Source organism: Mirounga angustirostris, unplaced genomic scaffold (assembly GCF_029215605.1).
Source record: "Mirounga angustirostris isolate CCGP_5_RB_7025 unplaced genomic scaffold, mMirAng1.0.hap1 SCAF_15, whole genome shotgun sequence".
In the NCBI taxonomy this organism is placed as follows: Eukaryota; Metazoa; Chordata; class Mammalia; order Carnivora; family Phocidae; genus Mirounga; species Mirounga angustirostris.
Genome location: NW_026991723.1, coordinates 31,508,674 through 31,534,323, shown reverse-complemented (window position 1 = coordinate 31,534,323; position 25,650 = coordinate 31,508,674). Strand labels below are relative to the sequence as shown.

The 25,650-nt window shown below is 34.8% G+C and overlaps 1 protein-coding gene across 5 annotated transcripts in view; it reads left to right on the top strand.

Moving 5' to 3' along the window:
* Positions 1-25,650, top strand: part of BRD10 (bromodomain containing 10) — a 161,869-nt gene that overhangs the window by 123,960 nt on the left and 12,259 nt on the right. For all 5 annotated transcript variants that reach the window (XM_054509208.2, XM_064579544.1, XM_064579543.1 and 2 more), the window contains one exon: positions 13,073-13,188. In XM_054509208.2, coding sequence (XP_054365183.1) covers positions 13,073-13,188 — 116 coding nt within the window. The remainder of the gene's footprint in view (positions 1-13,072; positions 13,189-25,650) is intronic.

Below are 25,650 nucleotides of genomic sequence, written 5' to 3'. Positions count from 1 at the left end.
TTTTAAACGTTCACTATATATTCTAAATTCACAATTCTACCTTCATTTTTTATTCTTGAGAGAATAGAGTATAAAGGTATTACATTTATTCATTCAACACTTGTTAAAACACTCAGTTATGTTATTTATTAAATCAAGTAATACTTGTTTAACTGACATTAAGTGATATTACAGATTCAAAACACAATTGTACACCAGTAAATAAATGGGGAAGACTTTAAGCACTGAAGAAAATCAATCATTATTTTTAAAATCCCTTTGTTTTATGCCTTAGGAATGCCGTGAAGCCACTCAGTTTTAGGTCTTTGCTCAGAACCTATTAATCTAGAATTATGTATAAAATAAGGATAGTGATACAGCAAGCCTCATATCAGCCGATTTGTAGTAGTCATTTTATATATATGCTGTCTAGAAAAGACGTATTGGTAGCACTCTGAAGGGAAGAGACTTAAGTGCCATAAAAGTACAACCTTCTGAGCTTATTTAATATAGGCATAAAACAACCTTAAGCATTTCAGAAATTTCATGTGATATCTTGAAAATATCGATATAATCTAAGAGATAGAATAATGTTCATAGTGGTAACCATTAATAAGAAAACATATTGAACTATACAATCCGAGAATGTAGAAAACTGTATATTTTTAGATATATTTCCATTAAAAATGGTTTAGACCCTTATTAGATTCTTATATATTCATATGTATATATATGTGTGTGTGTGTGTATGTATACACTTGTGTTTGTGTGTGTGTGTGTACACATATGCACTTTGGTATATGGGCAGTTACTTGATGTGGAACACCAGGTGTTGTTTTAAAATTTACCTCTGTGATGTATTTCTCAAAAAACATTTATATTAGAATATTTTCTCCTCAACAAAGCTATTTTTAATATATTTGATGTTATCGGTCTCCTTGCTCGGTGGGGAGCCTGCTTCTTCTGACCCTTCCCCCTCTCATGCTCTCTCTCTCTCACTCTCTCTCAAATAAATAAAATAAAATCTTTAAAGTGTATATATATATTTGATGTTATATGCTCATAAAGGACTGATTCTGTCCTTTAATAGGAAGGATAGTCTTTTAATCAGGGCATTATTTATAATTTTTGCAGAAGCTGTTTATTTTTAATGAGTTGTCTGTTCTTCATGAGTCTAAATAGAATTTTGTTAAGTAAATTTGCTAATTGTTTTTTATGCTGCAGTTAAACATAATGTATGCATCTTAACTTGTTCCCATATTATAAATTAGGGTTTTATTTGTTTCTAATGAATAGTTTTATGCATAATGTACTCAATAGCATGCATTGTAAAAGAAAAAGACTTCTTCAAGGATCCAAGAGTTTTTCTGTAAAGCCTTCCACCTCACTTCCGTTAATGATACAAGGTATATGCATATTGCCTTCCTTTACAGAAACGAGTAGAAAGGTAAAAGAAAACATAGATTACAAATACTTGACACTGTAGTCTTTGAAGGCATGTTTATAAGAAAATTTTCGGTTACATACAGAGTTTAATTGATTAAATTTTGTGACTATAAATTTTTAACTTGTCCATGACTCCTAGAATTTGCATATTAGTTTTTTCTTTTTAAGATTTTATTTATTTATTTGAGAGAGCGAGCTCGAGTGAGTGGAGAAGCAAAGGGAGAGGAACAAGCAGACTCTGTGCTGAGTGTAGAGCCCAACACAGGGTTTGATCCCAGGATGCTGAGATCATGACCTGAGCCGAAACCAGGAGTTGACACTCAGCTGACTGAGCCACCCAGGAGCCATGCATATTAGTTTTAAAATATTTTCTGCTCGGGCGCCTGGGTGGCTCAAGATGGTTGGGCGTCTGCCTTCGGCTCAGGTCATGATCCCAGCGTCCTGGGATCGAGTCCCGCATCGGGCTCCCTGCTCCTTGGGAGCCTGCTTCTCCCTCTGCCTCTCTCTCTCTCTCTCTCTGTCTCTCATGAATAAATAAATAAAATCTTTAAAAAAATAAAAATAATAAAAAAATAAAATAAAATAAAATATTTTCTGCTCTTCAAGAAATAGAAATTCTTGGGACTGTACTTAGTAGGGATAATCTTAATGGGATTACTAACATACAAGCTATTTCCCTTTAAACTGCCTAAAAGGTTTTTTCATGAATAGCTTATAATGGCCACAAGCATAATGGTAGCAATAGACAGTAAATGTTTACATTTTAGTATCATTCCTTATTTTTCTACAGAAGCTAATACTGATTATGATAGATGTTAGTTGTAGAAATTAACTTTATTGGATGTTTATAGTAATATTAAATAGTAGTTTATTTGTCTGCCATCATTTGGGAATAAGGTGTTTCACTTAACTGAATTTTCTAGATAACTGAAACCTGACTTTAAGAGTAAATTTCTTTTTCTTTTTTTAAATTTCTTATTTAATCATTTAATGACAAACTTCTGTGCCTCCTTTTACTATATTGAACAAAATTTTAACCCTTTTTTTGATGACTCAGGGATCATTATGAACGTCCATAATTATACCGATATCCTAAAAATGTATTGATATCAGTAACTCTAATTAAACATTTACCAAAAGACCTTTATGCTATATATTTTGAAGGTGTTTGTATCTTTGCTTTTGTTCTCTCTCCTCATTGTCAACCTATTGTTTTTTGTGTTTGTCCATGTACTTGCCCTAGCTTATATACTGTGGATTACAAAACAACTAACAATATTTATAAGAATTAGACTCATAGTAAGGACCTGAGAGACTTTCTTAATAATTAAATGCATGAACTTGGTGATAGTGATAGCCATTTTGACTGATTCATTGCCTGTGGGCTTCCTTCACTATTGCCAGACAAATAGAGTATTAATTTTGATCTTCAGAAGAAGCTATCACTGTCAAAACTAAAATAGTATTTAGAGTCAAAGCAATTCTGTTGCTTATCATCAACTTTTATATGTATAATAATGGCTCCAATAACAAAGAGGATGTATTCCATATAGACATTTGGTTGTCAAGAATGCCATTGCTGAAGACAGAAATATTTATGTGGTAGAGGATTTAACATGAATACATGCAAGCACCTCACTTCTTCAGAAGATTTCTCTGCAGGGCCTTTCTAGATAGTTTTCCCTACCATAGCAACAAGGAAGAATTATCCCACTTCTTCACCCCATGTCAACATGTCATTATAAAAGCTTTCCTAACCTCTTAGAGGTTTTGCCATTGAGCTACTCATTGTATTAGAAGATTTACGGTCTTTTAAAATCTAGATTGTTTACTTATTCTTGCAAGGAAACTAATTCCATTTATAGTTAATAATATAAGGATAGAAAAATGCTTTAGTTTTCTTGAGTTTGTTTTAGCACACTTAGTACCATTACTTCATGTAGGGATTTATTCAAAAAAGGCTCAACATCCTTTAGATCCTGCAGTGTTATACCTAATTATCTACCTGAGATTTGTTTAAAGTGAGACATCTGGTTGAGATAAATAGAAGTATATAGTTTGGCAGTTTTTAAATTTTGTCTTTCTCATTATCATTCAGACCATAGGATTTTTGAGTAAGCTGAAGGAGAAATCACAATAACATTTTTATTTTTGTGGTTTTAGTGAAGAGATAAAATTTGCATTTTGCCTAATTATTTGAAAAATGTATTTTTAAATTGAGGAAATGTATTAGTTTTCCAGAAAGATAGAACTAAGATACTGATAAATTTGCCTGATCCTATTGTATTTGAAATTTATTAGACATTATTACTCTCTAAATAATCAAAATTAGAAAATTTTGCCAGGCTTATAACGGAAGTGTTGTATTTCTGAGTTTTTCATGTGACCCGTTTTTTCTTCATATCTACCTATTTCCTTGTGTTTTATGTCCTAATTTAGATTTTCAAAGAGATTTCAACCTATTTTTCTTTAATAAGGAAAGATCCATATAGAAATTGGGTATAAGGAAAAATGTGAACAATTTGGCAAAAAAAAAAAAATTTTATTTATAAGAAAAGAAACTTTGCCTGGATGATATAATGATAAATGGTAGTCTTATCAATATAGAGAAACTAAAATTTAAAATATAAGACCTTTTTTTTTTCTTTTCTAATATATCTTTTGGCAGTTAAATAACTCAACACTTAGGATAAATATCATAGTCAGTATGTAAAAAAAGTTATAAAACTGCCTTACTCTTTGATCTTATAATCCTGTTTGGAATTTAATTTTTATTTTCCTCATTTCATGCCCCCTTCTCCCCAAAAAAAGCAATTTACACAGTGGTGTGTTCAGCACACTACCTCTAATAGTGGAAATTTGGAAAAAGCCTGTATGTCCAACAGTGGGGAGATTACTAACCAAACATTATTAACACAGTGGTATACCATGTAACTAGTAAAATAAAATATTTGTAGATCATTGTTATTATATGGAAGTATTTGTAAAATGTTAAATTTTTTAAATACACAAAATAAGATGTGCCTAATGATTACAATATATAAAAAGACTTATTAAAGAATTGGAAAGGAATTTCAAGTAATGAATAAAGTTAATCTTTATTATGTTCTTAAGATAATTTAAATTTATCATACAATAATAATATTTCTCTTGCCTAACCAAAGGCTGTACATTAGCAAGACCAACAGAGAAATCAGAAGCTTGGATCAGATGGTGACACCCCATTTTTTGGTCACAGAGTTCTGTATAAGCCACTAGTTATGAATCAGGGATGATCCCTCCCCTTCTCCCAAGGAGATTTGGTAATGTCTGAAGACATTTTTGGTTATTGAAGAGGTGGTACTGGCACTTAATGGATAGAGGCCAGCAATGCTGCCAAAATATCCTACATTACAGTGATCCTATAATGCAAATGATTACCCCCCCCCCCCGCAACAAAAAATTGTCTAGCCTCAAATGTCAGTTGTGTGGAAATTGCAAAACCCTAGCATAAGCCTGTATTTGCTAAGGGCCCCTATTCTCTCACCATATTTAAAGTTTTTTAAAAATTAAAACACGCTTTTGGAAGGCCTGCACAATAGATAAAATAAGCTTCTTTACCTATCTTAGTTACAGATTCAAGTCTTATTCATAAGGCAAGTATTTCCTCAGTGTATTCTGTGTGTTATGTGTAGTACCAAGAACTTGGTAGGGATCTGAAATTAAAACAAAGTCCTTATCCTCAAAGAATTCACTAAAGAGCTTAAGATTTTATCCCCAACCCTGGGGATAATTTTTTTTAATTTTAATCTAGGTGAGTTGGGCTAGCTTCTTTCCTTTTATAAAAGACTTACTCTTTTCTTTTCAATGAAAGCAGCGTTCAGAAGTCAACAAACACTCCAGACACTTGCTCACTTCCCTTAGTTACATGTTTATATGTTTGGGAATAGGGTGGAGGCGTAGGTAGCATTGCATTTTATGAAGAATCAAATGGTAACTGACATGCCCAAAATAATAGAAAAAAAAGCTAGATGACAGGAAATGTGAACCAGAGCAATATATGACTGGTAAGACAAAGCTTCAATCAGTTAATCACTGAATTATCTAAGAGTGCATTATCCACATTTATTTATGGTAAATCTTATTCCTTGGGTATTTTTTAACATTTAATAACTACTCAGCTAAGTACTGGATTTTAACCCTTGTTAATAGTGCTCAGTGTTTCTACTTAACTACAATTTGGCATAGTTGAATCCCATTAGGGAAACTTTCATAAAAAGAATTATTTGAGGGTCACCCTGGGTGGCTCAGTCAGTTAAGCGGCTGCCTTTGGCTCAGGTCATGATCCCAGTTCCTGGGATTGAGCCCTGCCAGCCCTGCCTCTGGCTCCCTGCTCAGCGGGGAGTCTGCTTCTCCCTCTCCCTCTGCTCCTCTCCACCAGCCCCTCCCCCGCTTGTGCTCGCTCTCTCTCTCTCTCAAATATATAAATAAATTTTTTTTAAAAAAGAAAGAAATATAGATCATAAAGTTGAACAGTGCTTGAGAGTCACTGTATTAAAATGTAACACAATAACTTGTTCATAATGATGACTCAAATCATCGAGAGTTAAGTTTTATTCATCATGTGTTCAGGAAATCTGGAAGACATATTTCTCTCAATTTAAAAAAAAAAATTGCATCTAAAGAGAAAACCTCAGTTAACTAAGAAATTTACTTATGTAGTTTGAATACTTTCTATGGGCCCACTCTGTGCTAGGCTTTGTGATAGAGCCTGAGAAAGTGAAAATAAGTAGGATACTGTCCTTGCTCCCAATCTTCATGTCACTTACATGGAATTTTTGTGCTCCAGTGATACCAAACATAGCATTACTTAGTGATTCAGATTGTGCAGTGAATTGCTTGGGAACCCACCTTTCTGATATATCAGGTATAGAGTTGATCAAATGTCAATTTATTTGCTACCACCAATTTACAGAAAAGGGTCAAATTCAAATACTTAGCCAGGGGCACCTGGGTGGCTCAGTCAGTTAAGCAGCTGCCTTCAGCTCAGGTCATGATCCTTGGGGTCCTGGGATCAAGCCCCACATCAAGCTTCCTGCTCAGTGGGGAGTCTGCCTCTCCCTCTCCCTCTGCCTGCCACTCCCCCTGCTTATGCATGTGCTTTCTCTCTCTCTGTGTGTCAAATAAATAAAATCTTAAAAAAAAATCAAATACTTAGCCAGTGGTTAATTTCCATTTCAGGATTCTTTCTTCTTCGTAAATGAAAGTGGTTGTATACCATTAGTACATATATATATATATATATATATATATGTGTGTGTATATATATATAGTTAGATTTTCTTCCCCAGTAGTAGTAACTACCTTACTAGGAATATGATCTGTCATCCACTTTTTTTTTATTGTTCTTTTTTTTTATGTTATGTTAATCACCATACATTACATCATTAGTTTTTGATGTAGTGTTCCATGATTCATTGTTTGTGTATAACACCCAGTGCTCCATGCAGAACGTGCCCTCTTTAATACCCATCACCAGGCTAACCCATCCCCCCACCCCTCTCCCCTCTAGAACCCTCAGTTTGTTTCTCAGAGTCCATAGTTTCTCATGGTTCGTCTCCCCCTCTGATTCCCCCCCTTCATTTTTCCCTTCCTACTATCTTCTTTTTTTTTTTTAACATATAATGTCATCCACTTTTTCCTCTCTACAGAGCTAAATGACATCAAAATTTGCAATAAATTCTAATAATTGATATAGTTGTATGTTTTCTAGTTAAATGCTAATTTAGAAATATAATGGAAATGTTCAGTGTGGGATGCCTAAAGTACAGATGATTTCCTTTTCTATTAAATTAATCTCAAGTGAAAATGGATGAGAGAAAATACTAGCATGTGATAGTTCATATTAGAACCTCTGGCACTGGTAAAGTCACTTTTAACTTTTCCCATGTTATTATGTATACATTTCACTATACTGTCAAACTAGCACTTTTTCAAGGGACTGTATACCAACAAAATGAATGTAATGTTTTACCCCTAAAACTGAATATGCAGGAATATATGAGTATGGTGATAGTTTCTTTAGGTAAGCAAGAAAAAAAGTGAATACTACTTTTTCATTTAATATTATTTAGACTAAGGAGAATGTCAAATAATTGGTTTACTAATATACTTAATTATAGTTGATTTGTGCTGTATTTTTATACATGTGAGTTTAAATTATTTACAAGCTATCTTCAAATACTGCTAGTGATTTTAAATGAGACATCTTTGTGTATCAATCTGTGTGACTTTTCTCAAAGTTATTTTCATTTTGTTTGAAAAGTGAGATACATTGTTATATAATCCCTTTTCCACAATGAGATTTATGTGACAAGAGTCAAGCCCGTAACAAAAATATTTTGTTATATGATCCAGTTTCTATGAGCTAACATTTATAAGTAAAAGTGTATAAAAAATGGCATTGATACTTTTGTTATATACATCTTGTTTTTGTACTGTTCTTAATAAAAATGTTTTTACTATCTCCACAGTAATGGTGCTAACCCTCTCAATTTATAAAAGCATTCTTTGTATATTTATATATGATTTTATTTTTCTTCATAGAGCTGTGGGTAGCTATTTTGTTTACATATAACGTTATAAGAAAATCTATATAAGTAACAGGATGGTTTGTGTAAATAAGTTACTTTCACCTAAGTTTAACATTCAAAGCATCTAAATTTATTAAAATGTATGAAATATGTCCATGATGATAAGACATGTAAGAAACCTGGAATTTATTTGTTTTCCTTTTTTTCTTCCTTTTAGGTGTCCAATGTCTCCAGCATCAGTAGATTGCCAACTCCCTGTCCTTGCAACACCCCAGCCAGCATTATGCTAGTTCTGTCATACCCATCCCCGATTACTGCAGCAGAATGGAATCGTTCTTTAGTTGTAAGGTAAGTTTCCCTCCCCACTCATTTCACACGCATAGACTCAGCTTTTCATTTTACAATATTGTGTAGTTTTGTAAGTTTTTTTAAACTTTCTTTTTCCATATGGTTCCTTAGGTCATTAATGTATCATATTCAAAAACTTATAAAACTGCATAATATAATAAAAGACTTCTCTTGTGACCATAGACCAGCTTCTTTTTGTAGTAATCCCTAGGAGGTTATAAAACCTGCATTGTTTGACATTTGGGGCATCTCATGGAAAGGGAGCTGGCAATCTGCAGCTGCTGTGGACATTGGATGAGAAAGTATTGAAAGGTAAGCTTCAGATTTAGACCATATTGTATGCCTTTGGTTCCATCATATATGCTTGAATTCATACTTTACATTAAACTTTATAGTAAATTCATAAAAGAAAAACACTACTCCCCTCTTCTTTAAAGTGACCTGCAGTAAATGTTTGCATTATTAAGTTCACATAATACATTGGGATTATCTTAGAAGATAATTTTTATCCCTGAAAATAGTGAGAATTCTAATATCGAATGAGATATTAAAAGAAAATACTATTAAATGAAAACAGTTCGTTTATCCCCATTTTCACATACTTGTTAGTAAAGCAAAGCTATTGCTAACTTTTATCTTATTAAATATATTTTTTTGAGAAGTGGTTATAACACTGTTCCACAAATGGCCTGTTACTAATCCTTCTACCTGCTGTCTTTGATTCTATATTGATCACTACAGGTAAAGATTATAAGAGCTTTCTGACTTTTATTATATCCATATTCTTTCCTATGTATTTGAAGAGTGGGGAATGTGCTGTGTTCCTTGTTTTTTAATTCACTTTTAAACTTTAGAACACTATAATTTTAAGTACTATTTTAATTAAACAAATGAAAATAAGTTTTGATAGATTTTAATTTTTGCATTACAGAGACACCTACATATAAAGATAAGTACTTAACGCAACACAATCTTTTGTTCTTTAGGAATTGTCTGTGTATAGACCAATTGGGACAGCATTATATAGTGGCAGGAGAGTTAGATTTTAACATTCAAAAGACTAGAATTCTAACTGAAAATCTGCTTCTATCTACAAGTACTTCCCTGTGATTCACTGAGCCAATTTCCTTCTGTAAAATTATGTTCTTTTCATTCCCGTTAGCTTTAATAATTTTATCCTAGAAGAAACACAGTAGTTACTCTTTTTCCTTTCTGTGTATATAAATAAAGTTAATAAATCAAAAAAGCTAATGTTAGCTTTTAGTTAATGAATTGATTTAAATTCAGGAAATAATTTGATTTTACATATATTTTTACATTAGACCCACGTTAAGGCAGATCATTGGCATCTCTAACTTCTTTTAAAAATTCATAACTTTTTTTCTGTTTACACCAGTCTCATTGTATACTGTGACACTCCAAGACCACCACTAGGTAGAAGGGGACATGTTTTAATTCCATTTGGGTTGTATTGACCAAAGAAGATGGTAAATGAAATAGGCAGTATGAGTTTCTTTTTTACTGTCAAGTGGATAAACACTTTACCTAAAATACCAGTCCCAGAGCAGTGATTCTGAACTTCTTAAAAATGTATGTCCCCTTTTGGTAAACATAAAAACTGTGGACACACATACCCCATGACAGGATATAGTGATATCCTTCATTGAGGTCATTGTATTCTTTATATGTATCTTCTAGTTTTTATCAGTCTTTACTTTCTGTAATTTCTGTTATAAGAATAATAGACTTTTTGTTTTCCAAACACAAAATGATTAAATATGCATTTTAAAATAATGAAATGCTATACCATCACTACCCAAGTTGAGAATATACAGTATAAAGAAAGGGAAGAAGTCAAAAAACATTATAAAGTTAGAAGGCCATAGACATTTTCAAACAGGTTAGCGGATAAGACAGACATACAGGAAAGTTAGAAATCTATTCTCTGATTAATATTTATGACCCCTTCTCTGTATATAGTTGGCTAGTTAAGTAATATATTTTCTGGGCATTGGATTAATTAAAATTTAGTAATCAAAATAAAATCATAAGATAAAAATCTAATCTTTTTAAAACTCTTTTCTACGAAAATCAATGCAGTAATTTAGTAGAAAAACAAACACAGCTGACAGATGTCTTGAAATAATGACATTCAGCTACACAGACTCCTCTTCCTGTGCCTCAGTCTACCCAGTCCCAAGGTCTGATAATACTGCTAGTCCTTCTGCATTCCCCACACCATCACCACTACACTAATCCAGATAGCAGCCATACTGCCCAGGTTAATTCTGTATCTGCCATTCTTCCCCTATAACCCTCAGTTACAAAGAATTCAGCATGCCTAGTGCTCTCTAGTCTTTTAACACTTTTCCAATTAATTATACTACAGAGGTGATGTAATTAATTACTCATACCTTTCCTCTTTCTGCTTTCTTTAGCTGAGGAAAAGTTTATTCTCACCATTTCATTTTTGAGCCAGGTAGTAATTGAAAAGTAGAGAAATAATGTTGATGTGCCCCGTTAAAGGAAAAAAAAAATCTCTTATTACCTTTTTTTTTTTTTTTAACTGGAACAGAATGCTACCTCATTCCGCACATGATTTTAGGTTGACTGTCATCTGCCTTTTCATCTTCCTCCCTTAGCTGTCCCTAGAGGAAAATATTATTTATTGTTTAATAGTTTTATTTTCATGGGTTAGAATAAGCACTTTATACTATCACCTAGTTTTTTGGGGAGGGTGGGAAATAAACTTTTGAGATATAACTTACTGTTAAGTTGGGTCCTTTGAGAAAGCATTTGACAAGAGGGAAGGTCTGTCTAGGTTATTATATGAAATAATTACTTTCCTTGAAATTTTTTTCACAATATTATCATTTGTCATGCCGTTAAGAAGACACAAGAATTAGTCATTGAGCCTAGGTTCCATATTCATTACGTGCACATACACATATACTTCCACATCTTCCTACTCTTCAAATAAACAATTTAAAAACCTCAGAGGTAGAAATGTAGTCATTTATTTCTACATGCATAAACGTTTTGTTGGTTTAAAGCACAAAATGTTGGGGGAGTAGAAACTATATTATTAATCATTTATGTTTGTGGCTAAAATTTCACATTACATAGATAAAATTTCACATTTCAGTGAATGACATGTTGAAAGTTTTAGATATATGTAAAATTGGAAAATTTATGCGCAGATTTAAAATACATTTTGCGGGGCGCCTGTGTGGCTCAGTCATTAAGCATCTGCCTTCAGCTCAGGTCATGACCCCAGGGTCCTGGGATCGAGCCCTGTATCGGGCTCCCTGCTTTGTGGGAAACCTGCTTCTCCCTCTCCCATTCCCCTTGCTTGTGTTCCCTCTCTCGCTGTGTCTGTCTGTGTCAAATAAATAAAATCTTTAAAAAAATAAAATACATTTTGCTCTAGGGAGTAGTTTTTTTTTTTCCATTTTTTCTTTTGTTTTTGGCGGAAGTGGTTTTATTTTTCTGACTTAATGTTCTACACATGTGCAAATTAACTGAACAGTTGCTATGAGATGAAGTCTAATTTTTGCATGTTAAATGTGACCCACAATATATATAGTTGTGTGTTTTTTGTTATAAAAGAAAAAAAATGAGTGGGCTAAATGGTATGTGAATTATATCTCAAAAAAAAAAAATACAACATGGTTATATAACAGTAAATGAAGATGGTGGTGATGTTGATATATCATTGTGGGGAAAGGGGGAGTTGGCTACCTAAAGATAAAACTTCTATAAACTTATTGTTCCTATGGTATTTGAATAATTTTATGGGTACTGAAGTATATTTTTATTAGAGGTTTTTATAACATGTCAGATTGAATTATGTGATACAGCTTTTAAGAGGTAATGTAGTTCTAAGAACTTCTAGTTCTAAGAAAGACTTCAGCATCAGGTCTAGGTTCAGGTCATAGGACCTTAAGTCATTTAATCTCTCTGAGCCTTAGTTTTATCATTTGTTAAGTGAGACTAAAATGCACATACATTAGAGAGTTTTCATAACTGCTTGAGTAATGTATGCTCTCATGCTCACACAACCCTTCTTTCCTCCCCTCTTCCTTACCTTCCTCCCTCCTCTTCCCTCCCTCCCTCCCCCCCTCTAGATACAGATCTATGAATGAAATACTTAGTATAATACTTAGCAAATAGAGAGGGGTATCAGTAATTATTAACACTTACTGTAGGTATAGAATTATATTATTGAAAATTATGACCATTTATCTGCTTGTTTGTGCTGGAAACATTTTTAAGTACAATAATTGTAAAATTTCCTAAGGAAGTTTGTTAAGACTGCTTTTGGATATAACAATCCTTTTTTTCTCTTTTTCTCCACTCTTTGGGATGATTACAAAAACTTTACAGAAGTGAGCCATATCAGTTACATATTTAGTGAATTTATATATATGTTTGTATTTTTACATGTATTTATTAAAATATTTATAATTGACCCAATTAAAAACTTTAAAAATTTTTGTCTCCTTATTTGATTAAATAGGTTTTAGATTTCTCCTATAGACTTGCGAATCTTTAAAATATTACAAATAAGATTTATTACAGGATATTTTTCCCCTTTACAGCCTTCTAAAGAAGACGTATTCATTTGATGGGTATTGGCATTTCATCTTGTGTTTACTCAGAAAATAAGGCTTGACATTCACTTTTAGATTAAATCTAAAGGATTTACTTGAACATTGTGTTTTTAGGGCAAATGGTATCATCGGAGGCAAGCTGTAAAAGAATTGCATGGAACGTTGATACGCCTTTTAAATGAATTGCTGCCATGGGAACCAAAGTTGATGAAAGCTTTTCAAAGAAACCGGTAATTTGAACTTTATAATCTGTTTTACCTATTTTAGGGCTCTTAATTTATAATTATGGAAAGATATCCTGGAATCATTTTGTAATTTTCCCTTGATTTATAATTCAGGAGATATTTTTGAGTCCCTACTGTGTTCAAGGCACTTTCTAAGCCCTGAAAAAGTAGGGTTGATTAAATAAAACCCTATTTGTGGCTTATATTCCTTTTCTTTTTTCCCATTGTGGTAAAATGGACAAACAAAATTTGCCCTCTTAACCAGTTTTAAGTGTATAGTTCATTGGTATTAAATACATTCATAATGATTGTTATTACCCCATCTATCTCCTGAACTCTTCATCTTGTAAAATTGAAACTCTTTATCTATTAAATAACTCCCCATTCTCCTTCTTCCCAGCCCCTGGCCATCACCATTCTACTTTCTGTCTATATGATTTTACTACTCTTACGTACCTTGTATAATATATAATATTTATGGTTTTGTGACTGCCTTATTTCACTTAGCATATTTTAAGGGTTCATCCATATTGTAACATATGTCAGAATTTCCTTCCTTTTCAAGGCTCTGTGGTATTTCATTGTATGCATATACCACATTTTGCTTATTCATTCATCTGCCAGTGGACACATGGGTGGTTTTCGTGTTTTAGCTATTACGAATAATGTTGCTGTGAACATGGGTGTGCAGATATCTCTTCAGGACTGCTTTCAGTTCTTTTTTTTTTTTTTTTTAAAGATTTTATTTATTTATTTGAGAGAGAGAATGAGATAGAGAGAGCATGAGAGGGGGGAGGGTCAGAGGGAGAAGCAGACTCCCTGCTGAGCAGGGAGCCCGATGCGGGACTCGATCCCGGGACTCCAGGATCGTGACCTGAGCCGAAGGCAGTCGCTTAACCAACTGAGCCACCCAGGCGCCCAGGACTGCTTTCAGTTCTTTTGGTTTATACTTTGAAGTGGAATTTCTGGATCATATGGTAATTCTATTTTTAATTTTTTAAAGAACCACCATAGTCTTTTCCACAGTGTCTGTACAATTATCCATTCCCACCAACAAGATCCCAATTTCTTCACCTCCTCACCAACATTTGTTATTTTGTTGTTTTTTTTATAGTAGCCATCCTAATGAATACTAGGTGGTATATTGTTGTACTTTTGATTTGTATTTGCCTAATGATAAATGATATTGTGTATCTTCTCATATGCTTATTGGTTATTTATATATCTTTGGAGAAATGACTGTTCAAGTTTTTTGCCCATTTTTGAATCAGTTTGTTGATTTTTTTTTTTTTTTTTTTTTTTAGGAGTTCTCTGTATATTCCGGCTACTCCAATCCCTTATTTGCAAATATTTTCTTCCATTCTATGTGTTACCTTTCTGTTTTGTTGATAGTGCCCTTGATGAACAATTTTTAAAATTTTCCATGAAGTCCAGTTTCTTTATTTTTTATTGTAGCTTATGCCTTTAGTGTCGTCCCAAGAAATCATTAGTAAGTTTAGTAGTAAGTTTTGAAACCAAGAAGTGTGAACATTCCAGCTTTGTTTTTATTTTTCAAGATCATTTTAGCTACTTGAGGTCCTTTGAGATGCCATATGAATTTTAGGATAGGTTTTTCTATTCCATAACAAATATCATTAGGATTTTGATAGAGATTGCAGTGAATCTGTAGAGCACTTTGGGTAGTATTGACATCCTCGAAATATTAAGTCTTCCAATCCATGAATATGGGATGTGTTTTCATTTATTTAGTCATCTTTAATTACTCTCCAGTGTTTTGTAGTTTTCACTGTACAAGTCCTTCACATCCTTGATTAATTCCAAAGTATTTTATTCTTTTTGATGCTTTAAAAATGGAATTGTTTCAAGTTGCTTTTCAGATTGATTGTTGTCACTATAGAAATGCAACTGATTCTTGTGTGTTGCCTTTGTATCCTGCTACTTGCTGAACTCATTTATTCTAACAATTTTTTGTGTGGAATCTTTAAGATTTTCTACATATAAGATTATGTCATCTGTAAAAAGAGATTATTTTTTTCTTTCCAGTTTGGATGCGTTTTCTTTTTTCTTGCCTAATGCTTGGTCTAGAACTTTCAGTATAATGTTGAATAGAAGTAGCAAAAGTGAGCATCCTTGCCTTGTTCCCAAACTTAGAAGGAAAAGGTTTCAGTCTTTCACCATTGAGTGTGATGTTCACTATGGGTTTTTCTTGTGTGGCTTTCTTATGTTGAGATAGTTTCCTTCTATTCCTAGTTTGTTGAGTATTTTTATCATGAAAGGATATGGAATTTTGTCATGCTTTTTCTGCAGTTGAGATAATCATGTGGTTTCTTCACTTTATTATGTTAATGTAGTATATGACATTAATCAATTTTCATATGTTGGACTATCCTTTATTCCAGGTATAAATCTCATTTGGTCATGGTGTATAATCCTTTCAGTATGCTGCAGAATTTGATTTGCTTATATTTTGTTGACCCACTCTGGCATCTTGCCATGCTCCCCCAGATCAGTATCTCTTATCTTATGGGAAGATGGCAGAGTGGGTAGACCCTAAGCTCACACTGTCCCATGTTTACAACTAGATATCATCCACATCCAAGTCAATAAACCAGAGAGCAGTCTGAAGACTGGCAGAACAAACTCTACAATTAAATATAGAGAAGAAGCTGCATCTGAAAGGTTAGGAAGGTCAGAAAGGCAGAGGGAGGCTGCCCGCAGGAGGGAGGGAGCTGTGCATGCGGAGAGGACAGAGAAACAGGCACTTGTACCAAGGAACTCATATGGGAAAGGCTAATCCCCATAATGTTTGGCTTTAAAAACCAGAGGGGCTGAATTCTATGAGTTTGTAAAACCAGTGGAAATTGGAGCTTGTAGCTTTAAAAGTCTGCTGATTCAGCACTGGGTGAGCCAGGGGGGAAAGTGATAGCTGGGTTGCTGCCCTTAAAGAGACAGCAGCCTATGCGGAGAGGCAACATAAAATAGGCAGTTTACACAACGCCATGGGCAAACAGGAGACAGATTTGTTCATACTGATTTCAGAGCATGTTGGAGTTCTCTGAAAATGAAGGAACTGGCAGGCACCATTTTCCTCCCCCAAGCCCCAGCATAACCATAAACTCCCTGGGAGAAGAGGCTGCACAGATATTTGTAGCCTGGACCCAGGGCTCAGGGCAAATTTTGTTAAAGCTGCCTATGTGCCCCTCCCAGACTCTTGGGTGTATACCTGATGGGGTTTTGGAATATAGGTGAGATTCAGTGGGGTGGAGTCCGGAGCCAAGGACCAAGAAAGAATTCTTGAGACGTCTTTGGTGCAAAATGGTGGTTTATTAAAGCACAGGGACAGGACCTATGGGCAGAAAGAGCTGCTGCCGCGGGGTTGTGAGGGGTGGCTGATTATATACTATGGGGTTGGGGGAGGTAAGGAAAAAAGGAGGTTTCAAAAGGATTTTCATATGTTAAAGAAGACTCAACAGGATACCAGAGGCCTTGCCATTGTCAAGTTAAAGTTTTTCCCTCTAGCAAGGCATTAACATGAAAATAGTTGGAAACTTCCTGGAGGAACATTATACTCTGCCTGCTTCAAGTATCTGTCAATGGGCTGCAGATTATAAGGATATTTAATTGTATCTACATTTCCTTCTGGAAGCTAGGTTATTGATAGAAATGAGTTCTTGTAGATTGCTAAGACATTTGTAAACTGAGGGAGACTCCGGTCTTGCAGGATTGTGATCTCTATAGGTTAACTGTTTTTCCTTTCCTTAGCTTTAGGGCAGCCAGGAGTACCTGAGGAATGTCACATATATCCCATGGGTGTTGGGGGTCGTGGGGTGTCAGTTTCTGCTTTGTCCTTAGCTTGCCTTCTGTTCCCTCATCATACTTGCTGCTGCGGGTCATGCCCAGCCATTGTCATACACTCTCCCAACAGCTTCACATCCCCAGCAGCCATAGCATTTGGGGAGATCTGGCATAAGACTAGTGGCCCAAGGCAATTTAGCTAACACCAATAACCCATTCCCAAGTTCCCTGGTGGGCATGTGCCCCTCAGAACTTGTCTGCCTGAGTCTCACTAACACCATAGAGTAAGCACATCCCACAACAGGTAGAGGGTCAGTGCAAATGACTGCACTGAAAGGAAAAGTGACTCAGACACAACAGCAGGATGTAAGCAACACACATAGGATACTCTCCTGAAGTGCCAGGTTCTGGTAAACAGGGGACACTGTACTGCAGGGGACTCTAGGACCTCCTCTTCATGAAGTCACTTTTTTCAAGAGCAGATGACATAGCTGACTTTCTTAACAGAGAGAAACAGACACAGAGAGCCAGACAAAATGAGACAAATTTATCCCAGATGAAAGAACAGGACAAGGCCACAGCCAGAGATTTAAGCCAAACAAATATAAGGAACATGCCTGATATCTCGAGAATTTAAAGCAATGATCATAAGGATGCTCGCTAGAATTGAGAAAAGAGTGGAAGACATGAGTGAGACCCTTAACACAGAGTTAAGGAATAACATAGAGGGGCAACTGACTGGCTCAGTTAGTAGAGCATGAGACTCTTGATCTTGGGCATTTGAGCACCACATTGGGTATACAGATTAATTAAAAATAAAATCTTAAAAAGAAAAGGAATAACATAGCATAGATAAAGGGCTCAGTAAACAAAATGAGAAATACACTTGATGGAAGGTAGAAGGATGAAAGAAGCAGAGGAATAAATTAGTGACCTTGAAGACAGAGCAATGGAAAGCAATCAAGCTGAACAAAAGAAAGAAAAAAGAATTACACAAAACAAGAATAGACTTAGGGAACTCAGTGACTCCATCAAACATACTAACATTTGTATTATAGGAGTCCCAGAAGAAGAGAGAGAAAAGGGGACAGAAAATTTATTTGAAGAAATAATAGCTGACTTCCCCAACCTGGGGAAGGAAGCAGATAACCAGATCCAGGAAGCACAAAGAACTCCCATCAAAATCAACAAAAGCAGAACCACGTTAAGACATATTGTAATTAAATTGGCAAAATACAGTAATAAAGAAAAAAATCTTTAGGACTCATACAAGAATTCAGTAAAGTGGCAGGATATAAAGTCAATGCACAAAAATCAGTTGCATTTCTATACAACAACAACAAGACAGAAGAAAAATTAAGGAGTCGATCCCAATTACATTTGCACCCAAAACCATAAGATACCTAGGAATAAATCTAACCAAAGAGGCAAAGAATCTGTACTCAGAAAACTAAAAAATACTCATGAAAGAAATTGAGGAAGACACAAAGAGATGGAAAAACGTTCCATGCTCATGGATTGGAAGAACAAATATTGTGAAGATGTCTATGCTACCTAGAGCAATCTACACATTTAATGCAATCCCTATAAAAATACCATCCACTTTTTTCAAAGAAATGGAACAAATAATCCTAAAATTTGTATGGAACCAGAAAAGGCCCCGACTAGCCAGAGGAATGTTGAAAAAGAAAAGCAAAGCCGGTGGCATCACAGTCCCAGACTTCAAGCTTTATTGCAAAGCTGTTATCATCAAGACAGGTTGGTACTGGCACAAAAACAGACACATTGATGGAACAGAATAGAGAGCCCAGAAATGGACTCTCAACTCTATGGTCAACTCATCTTTGACAAAGCAGGAAAGAATGTCCAATGGAAAAAAGACAGTCTCTTCAACAAATGGTGTTGGGAAAATTGGATTGCCACATGCAGAAGAATGAAACTGGACCATTTCCTTACACCACACACAAAAATAGACTCAAAATGGATGAAAGACCTAAATGTGAGACAGGAATTCATCAAAATCCTAAAGGAGAACACAGGCAGCTACCTCTTCGACCTCAGCCACAGCGACTTCTTCCTAGACACATCGCCAAAGGCAAGGGAAGCAAGGGCAGAAATGAACTATTGGGACCTCATCAAGATAAAAAGCTTTTGGAGAGCAAAAGAAACAGTCAACAAAACCAAAAGACAACTGACAGAATGGGAAAAGATATTTGCAAATGTCTTATCAGATAAAGGACTAGAATCCAAAATCTATAAAGAACTTATGAAACTCAACACCCAAGGAACACATAATCCAGTCAAGAAATGGGCAGAAGACATGAACAGACATTTTTCCAAAGAAGATATTCAAATGGCCAACAGACATGAAAAAGTGCTCAACATCACTAGGCATCAGGAAAATAGAAATCAAAACCACAATGAGATACCACCTCACACCAGTCAGAATGGCTAAAATTAACAAGTCTGTAAACGACAGATGTTGGCGGGGATGCGGAGAAAGGGGAACCCTCTTGCACTGTTGGTGGGAAGACAAGCTGGTGCAGCTACTCTGGAAAACAGTGGGAGGTTCCTCAAAAAGTTGAAAATAGAGCTACCCTACGACCCAGCAATTGCACTACTGGGTATTTACTCCAAAGATACAGTAATCCGAAGGGGCATGTGCACCCCAATGTTTATAGCAGCAATGTCCACAATAGCCAAACTGTGGAAAGAGCTCAGATGTCCATTGACAGATGGATAAAGAAGATGTGGTATATATATACAATGGAATATTATGCAGCCACCAAAAAAATGAAATCTTGCCTTTTGCAAAGATGTGGATGGAACTAGAGGGTATTCTAAGCGAAATAAGCCAGTCAGAGAAAGGCAATTATCATATGATCTCACTTATATGTGGAATTTCAGAGACAAGGTAGAGGATCATAGGGGAAGAAAGGAAAAAATAAAACAAGAAGAAACCAGAGAGGGAGACAAACCATAAGAGACTCTTAATCTCAGGAAACAGACTGAGGATTACTGTAGTGGAGGGGGGTGGGAGGGATGGGGTGGCTGGGTGATGGACATTGGGGAGGTTATGTGTTGTAGGGAGCACTGTGTATTGTGTAAGACTGATGAATCACAGACCTGTACCCCTCAAACAAATAATACATCATATGTTAATAATAAAAATAATAATTAAAAAACAAAAGTTTAAAAATTTTAAAATAATATAAAAGCTAAGGCTAGGAGGAGATTTTTCAGCAGAAACTTTGCAAGCTACAGGGGAGCGGCATGATATATTCAAAGTGATAAATGGGAATAATCTGCAGCCAAGAAACTCTATCCAGCAAGGCTATCATTCAGAGTAGAAGGAGAGATAAAAAGTTACCCAGACATAAACTGAATGAGTTATTGACCACTAAATCAGCCCTGCAAGAAATATTAAAGGGGACTCTCTGAGTGGAAAGGAGAGACCAAAAGTGGCAGTATAAAGGAATGAAAACACAAAAGCAGTAAAAGTGAGTATTTCTGTAAAAAAAAAAATCAGTCAAGAAAAACACAAAAGAAAGAATATAAAATACAATAACAGAGGGGAAACGAATGGGTTCAAACTTAAATGACCGTCAACTTAGTATAGACTGCTATATGCATAAGAGATTATATACAACCCTAATGGTAAACATATATAAAAAGCCACTAATAAACATGCAAAGAATAAAAAGAAAGAAATCCAAATATAGCACTAAAGAAAATCAGCAAAACATGAAAGACAAAAAAAATCAGAAAAAAATCTTCAGAAACAACTACAAAACAAGTAATAAAATAACAATAAATACATACTATCAGTAATTACTTTGAATGTAAATGGATTGAATGCTCCAGTCAAAAGACAGAGAGTGACAGAATGGATAAAAAAACAAGATCCATCTATAGGCTGCCTACAAGAGACTCATTTCAAACCAGAAGACACCTGCAGACTGAAAGTGAGGAGATGAAGAAATATCTGTCATTCAAATCAATCTCAAAAGAAAGCTGGAGTGGTAATATATGGCACAAGCTAGGCTTTAAAACAAAGACTGTAAAAAATAAATAAATATAAATAAATAAAACAGACTGTAAAGAGACAAAGGAGGACACTATATGATGATAAAGGGAACAATCCAACAAGAAGATACAACTGTAAATATTTAGGCACCCATCATCGAAGCACCCAAATACGTAAAACAGTTAATAACATAAAGGATTAATTGATAATATGGTAATAGTAGGGGCCTTTAACACCCCACTTACATCAGTAGACAGATCATCTAAACAAAATCAACAAGGAAACAGTGGTTTTGAAGGACACACTGGACCAGATGGTATTTAACAGATATATTCAGAACATTCCATCCTAAAACAGCAGAATATACATTCTTTTCAAATGCATATGGAATGTTCTCCAGAATAGATCACGTATTAGCCCACAAAACAAACCTGAACAAACTCAAGAAGATCAAAATCCTACCATGTGTCTTTTCTGAACACAATGCTGTGAAAGTAGAAGGCAACCGTAAGAGAAAATCCTGAAAGACCAGTAATACGTAGAGGTTGAATAACATGCTACTAAACAATGAATGGGTCAACAAGGAAATCAAAGAAGAAATAAAAAAGTACATGGAAACAAATGAAAATGAAAACACAGCAGTCCAAACCTCTGGGATGCAGCAAAACCAGTTCTAAGAGGAAAGTTTATAGCAATATCGGCCTACCTCAGGAAGCAAGAAAAATCTCAAATAAACAACCTAACTTTACATCTAAGAAAGCAAGATTAAGAACAACAGTCAAAACCTAAAACCAGCAGAAGGAAGGATAGAATAAAGATTAGAACAGAAACAAATGATATAGAAACTAAAAAAAACAATAGAACAGATCAGCTGGTTCTTTGATCAAAAATCAATAAAATTGGTAAACATTTAGGCAGACTTATCAAGAAAAAGAAAGAACTCAAACAAAATCACAAATGAGAGAGGAGAAATAACAACCAATACCACAGATGTACACAGTTAGAATATTATGAAAAACTATATGCCAACAAATTGGACAACCTAGAAGAAACTCCTAGAAACCTATAAGCTACCAAAACTGAAACAGGAGGAAGTAGAAAATTTGAACAGGCTCATAACCAGCAGGAATTAAATGAGTAACCAAAAAATTCCCAACAAACAAAACTCCAGGACAAAATGGCTTCACAGGCGAATTAGACCAAATATTTAAAGAAGAGTTAATACCTATTCTACTTAAACTATTCCAAGACATAGAAAAGGAAGGAAAACTTCCAAATTCATTTTATGAGGCCAGCATTACCCTGATACTGAAACCACATAAAGATACCACTAAAAAAAGAGAACTACAGGCCAATATCCCTGATGAAAATAGATACAAAAATCCTGAACAAATACTAGCAAACCAAATTCAATAATACATCTAAAAAAATCATTCACCATGGATCAAGTGGAATGTATTCCTGGTTGCAGTGGTGGTTCAATATTTGCAATTCAATCACATCAGTAAGAGAAAGAGTAAGGACCATGTGATCTTTTCAATAGATGCAAAAAAGCATTTGACAAAGTACATCCATTCATGATAAAAACCTTCAACAAAGTAGGTTTAGAGGGAACGTACCTCAACATAATAAAGGCCATACATTAAAAACCCACAGCTGACATCATCCATTTTTTTTTAAAACATCATCCTTAATGGGGAAAAACTGAGAGCTTTTCCCCTAAGGTCAGGAACAAGGGAAGGAAGTCCCCTCTCACTACTTCTATTAAACATAGTACTGAAAGTCCTAGCCACAAAAGTCAGAAAACAAAAAAATAAAAGGCATCCAAATCAGCAAGGAAGAAGTAAAACTTTCACTATTTGCAGATGACATAATACTCTATATAGAAATCCAGAAAGATTGCACCAAAAGATTGCTAGACCTGATCCACAAATTTAGTAAAATCACAGGATACAAAATCAATGTACAGAAATCTGTTGCATTTCTATACACCAATAATGAAGCAGCCAAAAGGGAAATTAAAGAATCAATCCCATTTCTCTTTGCACCCAAAATAATAAGATACCTAGGAATAAGCCTAACCAAAGAGATAAAAGACCTGAACTGTGAAATCCATAAAACAGTGGTGAAAGAAATTGAAGAAGACACAAAGAAATGGAAAGACATTCCATGCTCAAGAATTTTTGATCAAAGAACCAAGAATTCCATGCTCAAATATTGTTAAAATGTCTGTACCACCCAAATTGGCAATCTACACATTTAATGCAATCCCTATCAAAATATCAACAGCATTTTTTTATAGACAGAGAACAGACAATCCTAAAAAAAAGATCCTAAATAGCCAAAGCAATCTTGAAAAAGGAAAGCAAAGCTGGGGGAGGCATCCCAATTTCAGACTTCAAGTTATATTACAGAGCTGTAGTAATCAAAACAATATTTATTGTACTGGCACAAAAAGAGACACGTAGATCAATGGAACAGATTAGAAAACCCAGAAATAAACACACAATTATATGGTCAGTTAATCTTCAACAAAGCAGGAAAGAATATCCAATGGGAAAAGGACTGTCTTCAATAAATGGTGTTGGGAAAACTAAACAGAAACATTCAAAAGAAAGAAACTGGACCCCTTTCTTACACCATACACAAAATTAAATTCAAAATGGATTAAAGACCTAAATATGAGACCTGAAACCATAAAAATTCTAGAGGAGGACACAGGCAGTAACTTCTTTGACATTGGCCATAGAAACATCTTTCTGGATAGGTCTCCTGAGCGAAGGAAAACAAAAGCAAAAATAAACTATTGGGGCTACATCAAAATAAAAAGCTTCTGCACAGGGAAGGAAACAATCAACAAAACTAAAAGGCAGCCTTCAGAATGGCAGAAAATATCAGCAAATGACATATCAGATAAAGGGATAGTATCCAAAATATATAAAGAGCTTACACAACCAACACCCAAAAAATAAATAATCCAGTTAAAAAATAGGCAGAAGACATGAACAAACATTTCTCCAAAGAAGACATCCAGATGGCAAATAGACACATGAAAAGATGCTCATCATCACTTATCAGAGAATTGGAAATCAAAACTACAGTGAGATATCACCTCACACCTGTCAGAATGGCTAAAATCAACAACATAAGAAAAACAGATGTTGGGTAGGATGTAAAGAAAGGGGAACCCTCTTACAGTGTTGGTGGGAATGCATACTGCTGCAGATACTGTGGAATACACTATGGAGGCTCCTCAAAAAATTAAAAATAAAACTACCTTATGACCGAGCAATGTCACTACCGGGTATTTACCCAAAGAATACAAGAACACTAATTCAAAGGTATACATGCACCCCTATGTTACAACAGCATTATTTATAATAGTGAAGATATGGAAGCTTTCCAAGTGTCCATTGATTGATGAATGGATAAAGTGGCATGCAAGCACATGCACCCGCACGCGCACACACACACACACGAATATTATTCAGCCATAAAGAATGAAATCTTGTCATTTGCAATGACATGAATGGAGCTAGAGAGTATAATGCTAATCGAAATAAGTCTATCAGAAAAATACCATATGATTTCACTCATATGTGGAATTTAAGAAACAAATCAAGCAAAGGGGAAAAAAGAGAGAAACCAAGAAACAGACTCTTAACTATAGAGAACAAACTGATGGTTATCAGAAAGGAGGAGGGTGGGGGATGGGTTAAATATGTGATGGCGATTAAGGAGTGAACTTCTGGTGATAAGCATCAGGGTGATGTATTGAATTGTTGAATCACTTCAAAATAATGTAACACCATGTTAACCAACAGGAATTAAAATATAAACCAAAAAATGATAAAGAAAAATAGAAAGATACTCATCTATAGTTTTCTTGTAGTGTCCTTGTCGGGCTTTGGCTTTAGCGTCATGCTAACCTCAAAGAAAAAATTAGGAAATGTGTGGGGCACCTGGGTGGCTCAGTCGTTAAGCGTCTGCCTTCGGTTCAGGTGGTCATGATCCCGGGGTCCTGGGATCAAGCCCCGCATCAGGCTCCCTGCTCTGCGGGGAAACCTGCTTCTCCCTCTCCCACTCCCCCTGCTTGTGTTCCCTCTCTCGCTGTGTCTCTCTCTGTCAAATAAAATCTTAAAAAAAAAAAAAAATTAGAAAGTGTGTCTTTCTTTTCAGTTTTTTTGGGAAAAGTTTGAAAAGAAATGGTATCAGTTCTTTAAATGTTTGGTAGAATTCACCAATGAATCCATCAGATCCAGGGCTGTTCTTTGTTGAGAGATTTTTTAATCATTGATTCATTCTCCTTTAATAGTTACAGGTGTATTCAGATTTTCTGTTTCTTTGTGACTTAATCCTGGTAGATTTTTGTTTTGAGGAATTTGTCTATATCATTTAGGCTATCCAATTTGGTGGCATACAGTTTTCATAGTACTCTTATAAATCTTTTTATTTTTATAGAATTAGTCATAATGGCTTCACTTTCATCTTTGATTTTCCTACTTTGAGTCTTTTTTTTTCTAAGTTCATCTAGCTAACGGCTTGTTAATTTTGTTGTTCCTTTCAAAGTAGGAACTTTTGATTTCATTGATTTCCTCTCTTGTTCTATTCTCTATTTTGTTGAACTCTGATCTAATCTTTATTAT